Here is a 12174-nt window from a genome sequence, read left to right on the forward strand (position 1 = left end):
ACCGCTAGAGAGGAATCCCCTACCTCTCCTGGACCGGTCGTACCATCTGTCCTGGTCGCTGGATGTTTTTTTACGGTTGTACCGCTTTCTCCAAAAGGACCGATTGAGTGATGGGAATAGAGCTTTGGGAAATCCTTTTTTGTTATCCCCTGCCTTTTCAAGGATATCATCCAGGGATGGCCCAAATAAGAATTCTCCTTCACAGTGGAGAGAGCATAATTTAAAATTTGCCTGCATGTCCCCTGGCCAACATTTCAACCAGACCACTCTGCAATCTGCATTTTACAGGGCCACTGACCTCGCCGCCAACTTTGCAGAGTTTGCTGAGGTGTCTGAAAGGAACGCAGCTGTTCATTTCATAACTGGAAGTGAAGCTAGGATGGTCTTCCTTTTACACTTTGCGACTAAGCTAATCCTCGAGATCATTTAGCCAGATCATAAAGGGACCTAAGCTGTACAGGTTACGGCTATCGCCGGTTTCAGGGCTCCTGCAGAAGGCTCCCATGTTCCTCTAAGGAAGCTATCCGTTTTCCTGTCTAAGGGGGTCTCTTAATTATCCCAGATCCTCAAAAGGCAGTGAAAACTTTCTTGATGCTTTTGAGATGGCTACATCCAGCTTAGGAGCTTTGTCTGAGGATGTAAAAGCCTGCTCCTCAAAGGGATACTTCCTTTTAAAGGACGATGGGTAGAAACCTCTTTTCTCCGGCATTTTCCACTCTCTATTAATAAGGATCTGCACTTTCTCATTTATGGGGAAAGTTTTTAGTTTTCTTTGTTCAAGGCCCCCAAACATCATGTCCTGAACCGTCTTTCTGAATCTTTGGCTCACCAGACCCATCGTTGTTCTTATTGACTTTACTAAATTATCTACTTCCTCCACCGACATTCTGTGTCACTGTCAGATGAGGTAGAACTTAATACTGATTCATACTGATCCTCTTCCTCTGACACAGAAGATCTATCCGATAACAGGGGGACTTTCTGGCTTTCTTTTTTCCCCTATACTTCCTATTTTCGTGGGATAGCGATTTTAGGGAATTCTGAACTTCCGTCCTGATTAGGGTTTTTAAACTTTTTGCAAAATTGGGGGATTCCTCTGAGACAGTCTGTTCTATGCAAGATTAGTTGTACACTTTCTAGGGACCTCCTATTTTCCCCCTAAGAAAGAGGAAAAAGAAGAAAAAAACCCAAAAAGGCCACTAATTGACATGATTGACTTTCTCGAGGATCACTCACCACTCAGAAGATATTAAGGGTACCAGATCAAGAGGCAGGATCCCTTCCCAAAAATCTCATTTGGAGACAGCAGATTCCTCCACTCTACTGGAACTGTGCCGACTTGATCTGGAGTTCTCGGCCACCCAAGTGACCCCATCTGCAGCTGCCTGGCCAACCTAACCTGCATGTGGCTGCGGGAATGCCTGCTTCTTCCTGTGGGGTTGACTCAGACGTAATGGTCGCTGCTCCTTCTCCAATTTCTGCTACTGCAGCAGCGTCGGATGCTGCTCCTGTGCCTCCATGTCCACACAGGAGCTCAGCCTGCCCGGCGGTTAACCCTTACATAGACCTGAGGACCACTGGCCAGCGCTTACTGTGCAACTTCCGTTAGCCACTCCCGGAAGTAGGGGATCACGTGTCACAGGTGCGAGTAATCGGGGTGTGACTTCTGGGATCCTGCCCTAGACATGCGCATAATCGAGACGCGCATACGCCGGGCACTAGCTATGATCAAAGCACTGGTGCTGCTGCTCATGCTCGCATATGGAAGAGACCCACAGCGGTGTTTCCTGCTCCCCCTTGCGCTGGCCACAGCAGAAACAGTGTCCTGCCAGGAGCCGACCAGCCCAGGTCTGGGAATACATCTTCTTACCGCCATCTTTTCAACAAGGTTCCCTGTCAAGGACAGGAAACCAACTGATGCAGAGAGAGGTACAGCCCATTTTATCTTGAAGGTTTCCGGTCCTTGAAGGACGGATCCCCTCTCTCACTGGTGCTGTCATGGGTGACAGAAAAAAAAATAATCTTGCATCTACAGCCTATCGTCTCTGTGTATACAGTTGATTCTACTCAGGGGTTCAGCACTCACTCTGCCACCATGAGCTACCTATCACTCAAAAATGGCTGCTCAAAACTGACCTACAGAGACATTTACAACATAGTCCTATAGAAAAGTGTAATATATAAGAGATTCGCCACAAGAAAATATATTTAATATAAAAACAGTTTCAACATTGAAAAGTCACACAAATGTTGGTAGCAAACAAGATTGTAGGGGTGGACAATAGCTGTGGACAATGGGTGGACATCAGGCGTGAGCCACACATATTACTGATCCAAAAACTTACCAAAAAGACTCAATGTGCCTATACCTTTGGGTAAAAATTATACTAGGTGTGACTGCATTGGTAAGAAATTTACGTAGACAGATCTATCAGAGATTAAAAATCTACTTTACTTGTTGGTACACTGGAATACTTTACCAAAATTTCTCATTGATACATACCATGAGTGTCTCGGTTATTCATCTCTTCCACAAACACTAATGTTTTATAATACACCTCAAGATCCAGCATCTCAAGAAATCGACACTGTAAGTCATCTTCTGTTTCATCTCCAAAAATATAGTCACAGAGCATTATGGTTGAGCCAGGAAGGGGAACAAATAACCGTTGAGGAAGAGGACAGAGTTCCTTCTCAGACTCTACGATAAAACAGTTTTAATGTCAGAATACAATAAACAAGATGAAACATAATATTTTTATACAAAATAAGTCATAGATTTATCATATCTACGGCACAGATAAAGTGGAGAAGCTGCATCAGGTGCTAGTTTTATTTATTTTAAAGGGCGTTTAAAGCAGTTGATCCTCTTTTCTATATTTGGGGACCCAGAAACAGCGAGTAATATGCAGCCCCTAAGAAAACATCTTAGAAAAAAAGTTGTCTCCTCCCAACAGCCTACACCTGGCCTGCCGACACCCCGCTAATCAGCTTAGCCTAGCCATGCTTTGGAGACAGACACAGGTCTGACGTTCAGGTCTCTTTATCATTTTTCTTCCACAGAGACAAAAATCTCTCTCTTTTCTCCTCTAGGCTGGGTAACAGAGCAGGGTGGACCACTAACAGAGAGCACAGACTGGAGTTGTCAGGCCGGTTTCACACTTCTAGATAATTCCGGTACCAGAGCTATCCGTGTCTGTGTGGACACGTGGTACCTCCGTGTGGCACACATGTGGCAAACGTGTGCCGCATCAGGATCAAATAAATAATTTTAAAAAACGACGTGGGGTCCCCCCTACTTTTGATAACCAACCGGATTAAAGCCGACAGCTGAGGGATGCAGCCCCCAGCTGTAAGTTTCGTCTGGTTGGTTCAGATAATGAGGGGGACCCCACGTCAGGTTTTCACTCATTCTTCTCTCCTTCCGGCAGAGCAGGAGAGAAGAATTACAGCCGCGGTCAGCACGTAGGACTGTGTGAACATTCTCAGTGTGCAGCACGTGTTGCGGGCCGTGTGTCCGTGTTAAAACGGACACGACTCCATGTTTTGCACACGGACACATGGTCCGTGAAAACACGCTGACATCTGCATAGACCCATTCATTTGAATGGGTCTATGTGTGTCAGTGTCTCTGGTAAGTGAGAAGACTGTCACTACAAGTACCGGAGACACTGACGTGTGAAACTGGCCTCAGTCTGTATCACTGTCATAGGAATAGCAGGACTATCATACCTTGACGCAGTCAGCAATCAGGTATCTGGGGTGAAGGTCCTTTGCCTTTTAACTTCTGCCACCTGCCTCCCAGAGCGTGGCCTGAAGCACAGAGCAGAAGATGGATCCAAGACTCTCATGACCACAATAAAGCAACCAAGAAAGGAGGACTTTTGGTTTTCACTGTAAAATCTCTTTTTCACAGCCCTCTTAGAGAGACACCGTACCCTTCCTTGTTTGGGTGGTCTTGCTTTTGCTTCTCCTACTGCTTCTGCACAAACTAAATAGCTGGGTGTAGGCTTGGCAGGTGTAGGCTTGTGAGAAGGAGTTTTTTCCAATGGGGCAGACAGATGAACGTATTTCTTGTGCCAGGATCCATTGCAACTGACAGCCGACTCTTCTGACCTGAGAGTGACAGCTCACACTCTGTCATGCTCGGGTCAGGAGAGGTGCTTGGCCAGTCCATGCACGAGAAATAAGGTGTCTGTCTGCCTAAATATGTGTTCTTAGCATCAGCCTGCAGGTGGCGGCATGTTACCCAACGCTTCTGTGTCCCTGAATGAAGGCTATGAGAAAAAGATTTTACAATAAGTACCAAAAATCCTCCTTTATTGATGGTAAACGTTGCTACTTACCAGGTTGGGATCCATTAAGAATAACATCCTCAAACATTATTTCACAACGGTCCGATATGGTATTGAGCAGATCTCTTTTTATTGCCTATACAAAAAAATAAGAAATACAAGATAGCAAGATCACCAGTTTTGGTGACTTTTTCTGCAAGCCTTTACTGGAAATGTATCTGTTAATTTACAAGGAAAGATACCTTATCTTTAAATGATGGAAATTTTTATTACATTTTTTTCTTGTTTAGGTAAACATAAAACCAAATGAAAGAAGAAAAAACACATTTCCATTGCAGATAGGAAGAAACAAATCTCTGCTATTGTCAATGTATTTCTGTATGCTGCCTCCTCGATGGATTTAAAAGTCTGGCACCCCTCCAAAATGCTAACTAAAACGGCATATATGGGACTAAGGGTATGTGCACACGTTGCAGATTCTGCTGTGGAATTTTCCACACAGATTTTGCTAAATCCGCAGGTAAAATGACCTGCGTTTTACCTGCAGATTTAGGACAGATTTACTGCAGTTTTTGTGTGGATTTCCCCTGCAGCTTTACACCTGCGGATTGCTATAAGGCTGCGTGCACAAGCTGCGGATTCACCTGCGGATTTTTCCGTGTGGATCCGCAGGTAAAACCGGAGGTAAAGTGACCTGTGGTTTTCCTGTGGATTGGCCAGTGGTTTTCCCCTGCGGTTTGACACCTGGACAATGGAACAGGTGTCAAACCGCAGCGGAATTAGCAGAAAGAATTGACATGCTAACGGATTTAAAACCACAGCTTTTCCGCACGGAAAAATCCGCAGCATGTGCACTGCGGACTTGAAATCCCATTGAATAACATGGTACTGTACACTGTCTGCGGAATTGCTGCGGATCCGCAGGGCCAAATCCGCAGCGGATCTGCAGCAGAATTTGCAGCGTGTGCACATACCCTAATAGAGCAGGTGCAAAACTGCTGCAGAACTGCACAAAAAAGGGACATGCTGCTTTTTTAAATCCGCACCAAATCTGCGCGGAAAAATCCGCAACATGTGCACTGTGTTTTTGTTTTACATAGCCTTAAATGGTAAAGTACATCACTTGAAGTTCTGCTGCAGTTCCGCAGGGCCAAATCTGCTGCAGAACTGCAGCAGAATCCGCACCGTGTGCACATACCCTAAAACCTTATAAAAATCATACCTGTTGTATTGTGATTGGTAATTTAGTTTTCAAAAATGATTTATTTTGTGTCCAAATGATTGGGGCTGCGATGCACTTTTGGTGTGGTCATGGGCTCAGCGCATATTTACATTCCCTCAATTTGCATACTGACCACTTTGTCACATCCATCCTGATTGACAGCACAGATATGAGCTCAGCGGCTGTGCACCTCAGTGACATTGCAGTCTCTAAGTGTGGGCTCCTGTCTGCAGAAGCCACTTCATGCTGTGCTGCAGACAGGAGCCAGTGAGGAGAGCTGGCAATAACACTGGGTGAGCGCGGCTGCAGAATTCAAGCAGTGCTCGATTAAGTGTCAATCAAGACAAGACAAAGTGCGGAATATGCAAAGCAGCTGGGCCTGGAGTTAAAAAGGGGGATGATTCATGCAGGGAAAAGATACTTCCTGTTTTAACATAGAGTAGAGAAAAATTAAAGGGAACCTATCAGCTGATACATGCTACCCAAACAGTGGGCTGTAATATCTTAGCCAACTATGTCTGTGTTTGAAATACTGTGGTGAAGAAAAACATACTTTAAATAGCCACCGGGGACTGAGTTGTGCTCTGCACTAGTCGTACAGGTGGGTCCACGATGGCTTCTCCTCGTCTGCTGACAGTAACTGATAAGCATCTGAATACATGCGCTTATAATCAGAGACTTGTCAGTCACTGTCAGCGGGCAGGGAGTAGCGGTCAGGGACCCACCTGTACGACTAGTCAATAGTGCGGCTTGTCCCCGGCGCCTACAAAAAATGTGTTATTGCGGAGTTATAGAGACAAACCATACATGGCTGGGATATTACAGTCAGTGGCTGATACATGCTGCCCACAGTTTGGGCTCCATGTATCAACTGACAGGTTCCCTTTATCTGGGTAGAAAGGCAAATTCAGCATTATTAAGTACATAGTGCTATATAATATGGTGATTGCAGTATATTAAGGGGATAAAAACTATGATGGGAGGAAAGTGCCACCTAATTCTGGAACAGTGAAGACAAGGTCCCTGGTGTGTGAGATTTTACTAAATCTAGAAATCTGAACGGATGTTGTTCAATTATCCACATGTATCTGGCCATGTGTTATATGTGAGTGACTGACGAATGGTACCTGTAGAGCATCTCGGACTTTTGGCTTGTTGATACTAACATGCCCTCTACACTTGACAACTCCTTGGATACGTAGAGAAGATTTGCAGGCTTGAACCAATGCTGTGGAACGATTAGTAGAATTCTGCAGGGATTAAGAAACAAGCAATACAATATAAAAAGGACACAAGAAAAAGTAGATAACACAAAATCATCTGCTAGGGTGTCTGAAAATGTCGCTATTCTGTAACTTATTGGCAAGAGTTGAATTATATATGTATTGGGAATATGCTTGTGGAATTCCACTACTGGTGCATTTAGAGGCATAAATAAACCTCACCGTACATCCAAGCTGACATTCTGATGGCCAAAATACCTCTGCACCAACCAGCAAACATGTGCCTTACTGTCCCCGGTTTTTATCTCATGTCTCTTAAGGCCCCGTTACACATAACGATGTCCCAGCGATCCCACCAACGACCCGACATGGATGGGATCGCTGGGACATCGTTAGGCTGATCGCTGGTGAGCTGTCACATAGCCCCTCCAGCGATCAGGACCAGCGATGCTGGACGCTGGTTTCCAAGGTAAACATCGGGTATTTAAGAGCTGCGCGGCTCCTGGATACCCACTGTTTACCTTGGAATCCAGTGTCGCTGATCTCTCACTGCCACACACAGCAATGCGCGCTGGGCAGCGGGAGACCAGCAATCAAAAAACGGCCCAGGACGATCGAGCACGATCAGCGATAACCGGCAGGGGGGCCGGTCGCTGATCCCCGTCACACACAGTGATATCGCTGGCGAGATCGCTGTGGCATCACAAAATCAGCAATCTCGCTAGCGAGATCGCTGTGTGTGACGGGGCCTTTATGGATTTTCTTATCATTGTTTGTCTGTTACAGCGCTCTCAAAGAGGTTTTCCACGTGCAAAGTTCATTTTAATTACTAGATCTTACAATAAAAAGGAGTTAATCAATTGGATGTCTTAATAAAAAATGTTCAAGTGTTTAGCAAAGAAATAATTATTAAAATGTTGATTGAAATTAATTTTGATTGTGGGAAAATCCCTTTAAGTTTAGGGTGCTGTACACATGAGAAGCTGTAAACAGGGTGTACAGTACGTTACATACTAAATCCAGCAATACAACACTGGTACATACAGTGCTGGCCTGCACCAACAACATTGACTCATGGGGTCCACTGTTCTACTAGAGGCAATTATTACATTATCCTCAGTCACACATTCACCTTTGCTTCATAAAATCATAAACTTTTAGAGTTGTTTAACCCCTAAGTGACTGAGCTAATATTGTCCTTAGTGACCGGGCCAAATTTTACAATTCTGACCACTGTCACTTCAAGGGGTAACAACTCTGGAACGCTTCACTGGATCCCAATGATTCTGAGAATGTTGTTTCATGACATATTGTATTTCATGATATTGGTAAAAATTGTTCCACATGACGTGTGTTTATTTGTGAAAATATAGCAATTTAGGCAAAAATTAAGAAAAGAAATTGCAGTTTTCAGACATTCGATCTTTATATCCTTACACCAGTTAGTAATGCTGTACAAAATAATACAGTAAATACAAATTTCCCATATGTCTACCTCACATTGCATCATTTTTCAAATTCCATTTTTTGTTTTATAGGAAGTTTAGTAGCAATTTCTCATTTTTTTTCAACAAAATAACAAAACCTATTTCTTTAGGACCTATACAGATTTCAATGGACTTTGGAGAGTCCTATTTATTAAAAACTCCCCAAAAGTGATGCCATTTTAAAAAACGCACCCCTCAAATACTTCAAAACTGTTATCAGCAAAATTCAACCCTTCAAGTGCTAAACTGGAATTAATGCAAAGTGGAATGAAAAAACACTACATTTAAATTTTACCTCTAAAATGTTGCTTTAGCCCCAATTTTTTCACTTTTGCACGAGGTAACACCAAGAAGTGGACCCCACAGTCTGCTACCCACTTTCTGATAAGCGTGGTGATATCCCACATGTAGTAAAAAAGTTCTGTTTGGATAAATGTCAGGGCTCGGAACAAGCAATATTAAAATTTTGGCACACAAATTTGGCCAAGGGCTCTATCACACGTCCTGATATTTCTGGTACTGGAATAAAATGTACCGGAGATATCCTTGTCAGTATGTATGTGTGTTTAATACTCGTGGCATATGTGTGACAACCTTTGTGCCGCATCAGTATCACACGCACCAGCGCCAGGGAATCAGTGGTATGGTTTGCACTGTTCCCCGACACTGGGTGCTGAAGACAGCTCACATCAGTGTTCCCTGCTCGTACTGCGATCAGTGCTAGCAGGGGGCAATGTCGAGAGTTGTATTCAACTGTTAACAGTGAGAGCAGGTGGCGGCTGATGGGAGTATTCATCAGCTGCCACTTGCGCTATAAATAAATAAATTAAAAAAAAAATACGTGGGGTACCCCTCTATTTTTGGTAATCAGCCAGGCATAACTGACAGTTTTGGGCTGCAGCCTCACAGCTTTAGTAAGGCTGGTTATCAAGAATAGAAGAGTCCCACATAGTATTTTTTAATTATATAAATAATTTTACAAAAACAGCGTTTTTGTTTTTTTACAACCAGCTGGGAGCTGGTTATTCTCATGCTGGTAAGGAGCCATGGATATTGTCCCCCCCCAGCTTAAAAATAGCAGCCCGCAGCCACCCCAGAAAAAGCACATCTATTGAATGCGCCAATGCTGACGCTTTACCCGTTTACAGTATAAAGTCCTTTATTTGAAACAAAAACAAAACACACTTATCCTTTTTTATTTAAAAATAACAAGCACAGTTATACTCCCCTAACATGCATTCCATTGATGCCCTCATCTCCTGTAATAAAATAAAAATAAAAAACAACCATATCCCTCAGGCTGAGAACCAATAAAAAATAAGCTGCATGAGCGCAGCATCAGTGTCTAGCGGTGACATCATCAAAGTTATATACACTGTGGATCATCAGCTCCTCCTCACTATGCTCCTTTCCACTGGCCTCAAGGACACCGTTCTCTCTTGGTTCTCCTCCTATCTCTCTAACCTCTCCTTTACTGTATCTTTTGCTGGCTCCTCCTCCTCTCACCTTCCCCTTACTTTTGGGGTTCCTCAAGGATCAGTTCTAGGCCCCCTCCTCTTCTCTTTGTATACTGCCCCTATTGGTCAAGCAATCAGTAGACTTGGGTTCTAGTACCATCTCTATGCCGATGACACCCAATTATACACTTCTTCTCCTGATATCACACCTGCCTTTTTGGAAAACACCAGTGATTGTCTTACTGCTGTCTCTAACATCATGTCCTCCCTCTATCTGAAACTGAACCTGTCAAAAACTAAACTCCTTGTGTTTCCTCCCTCTATTAACCTACCTATGCCCGACATTGCCATTTCCGTGTGTGGCTACACCATTACTCCCCAGCAACATGCCCGCTGTCTTGGGGTCATACTTGATTCAGAGCTTTCATTCACCCCCCACATCCGATCATTGTCTTGCTCTTGTTATCTGCACCTCAAAAACATTTCTAGAATTCGACCCTTACTTACTTTTGACTCTGCAAAAACTCTTACTGTTTCTCTTATTCATTCTCGTCTGGACTATTGTAACTCTCTACTAATCGGTCTCCCTCTTAACAAACTCTCCCCTCTCCAATCAGTCCTGAATGCAGCAGCTAGGATCATAATCCTCACCAATCGCTATACCGATGCCTCCACCTTGTGCCAGTCCATACACTGGCTACCCATTCACTCCAGAATTCAGTATAAACTTATTACCCTCACCCACAAAGTCCTCCATGGCTCAGCACCACCCTACATCGCCTCCCTCATCTCAGCCTACCACCCTACCCGTGCCCTCCGTTCTGCTAATGACCTGAGGTTAACATTCTCATTAATCAGAACCTCCCACTCCCGTCTCCAAGACTTTTCACGAGCCGCGCCAATTCTTTGGAATGCACTACCCAGGCTCGTACGATTAATCCCCAAACCCCACAGTTTTAAGCGTGCCTTAAAATCTCATTTGTTCAGACTGGCCTATCGCCTCAATTTAAATATCCCTGTGTGGCTCATTTCTAAATTTTTTACCATAACCAGGTTCCTCACATCATGTTCTCACATGGTTTTTGCATTTAATAGCCCTCTGTGTCTGTACTATTACATATTTAGACTGTTAACTGGTTCATGCAGCAACAGGAACACCCGATTTTTACACTAGGGAAGGTCCAAACCATAAAAACAATAAAAGCAATTGTTACCATCCACCTTTCGTGTCTCCCCTTTTCCCTTTAGATTGTAAGCTTGCAAGCAGGGCCCTCATTCCTCTTGGTATCTGTTTTGATCTATGTGTTTATTGCTATGCTATGCTGTAATGTCTATTGTCTGTACAAGTCCCCTCTATAATGTAAAGTGCTGCGGAATATGTTGGCACTATAGAAATAAAAATTATTATTATTAAGTTACCGCAGGCCACGTTCCCTGAACTGCAGTGACCTCAGCGCCATGAGAAAAAGTCAGCGAGTTCACTATAGTTCAGCTCAGTGAGTTCACAGTGAGAAATTTCTGACGGTGAACTACAGTGAACTAACTGAGCTGAACAGCGGTAACCCGACTGACTTCTTCTCACGGTGCTGAGGTCACTGCACTTCAGGGGCCCCGCAGAGAACGCAGCCTCAGTGGCCTGCGGTAACTTAGATGAGGTCACTGCTAGATGATGGCGGCAGCAGACCATTCCTCAGTGGTTCTCAGCCTGGACAGTCACATCTTGGCACTGTCCAATTTGAAAACGGTTTATCCCCAATCATAGACTACAGTTTGGGACAGAACAATGAACAGGTGAGGGATATCGTTGCTTTTTATTTTTGTTTTATTACAGAAGACGAGAGCTTCAATTGAACGGGCAACAAGCGAGTATAACAGTGTTTGTGATTTTTAAATAAAAAAGGAAAAGTGTGCTTTGTTTTTATTTCAAATAAAAGACTTTATTGTGGCTGTCCAACAAGATGGCGGCGGTTCTGCAGCAAGTGCTGGAGAAGGCCGAGGTGGCCAAGCTGCGCAAAGCCGTGCAGGGAAAACTGGAGCAGTACCTCGCGGAGCAGCTAATGTCCCAGCACGAGAAGTTCCGCGTGACTGCAGTATGTATGAGCAGTGCAGAGGAGCCTGAGGCTGCCGGTCCTCACTCCGGTCCGTGCCCAGGACTGTTTAGCCGCTATTCCCCTGATCTCGAGCATATCCTGTCCCCGTCATCTCATGCGGAGACTCCCCGTAACTCCGGAGTAATTCCCCAACAGTCAGAGCAGTGATGTGATCTCCAGCACTACAGAGGCCCTGTATGTTTCCTCCAGCCTGTATGTCCTGTACTGTACATTAGTGCTGTCACAGAAGCCCTGTATGTTTCCTCCAGCACTCTGTGTACTGTGCTATGCTGGAGTACATCAGTGCTCTCATGGAGGTCCTATATGTTTCTTCCTGCACTTTGTGTACAGTGATATGCTGGAGTACATTAGTAGAGCTCTTGTAGAGGTCCTTCCCTGA

At 44.3% G+C, this 12174-nt stretch overlaps 1 protein-coding gene across 3 annotated transcripts in view; it reads right to left on the reverse strand.

Annotated features, from left to right (window-relative positions):
* Positions 1-12174, reverse strand: part of ODR4 (odr-4 GPCR localization factor homolog) — a 103333-nt gene that overhangs the window by 37082 nt on the left and 54077 nt on the right. For 2 of the 3 annotated variants that reach the window (XM_073582547.1, XM_073582548.1), the window contains exons 10-12: positions 6645-6767; positions 4347-4431; positions 2504-2701 (exon numbers count right to left, since the gene is read on the reverse strand). In XM_073582547.1, coding sequence (XP_073438648.1) covers positions 2504-2701; positions 4347-4431; positions 6645-6767 — 406 coding nt within the window. Of the gene's footprint in view, positions 1-2503; positions 2702-3732; positions 3814-4346; positions 4432-6644; positions 6768-12174 lie in introns of those variants that run through there. The other variant, XM_073582549.1, reaches the window with a different exon arrangement.

The sequence above is a fragment of the Dendrobates tinctorius genome, unplaced genomic scaffold, assembly GCF_039654945.1.
Source record: "Dendrobates tinctorius isolate UK_male_01 unplaced genomic scaffold, ASM3965494v1 ptg000072l, whole genome shotgun sequence".
Lineage (NCBI taxonomy): Eukaryota > Metazoa > Chordata > Amphibia > Anura > Dendrobatidae > Dendrobates > Dendrobates tinctorius.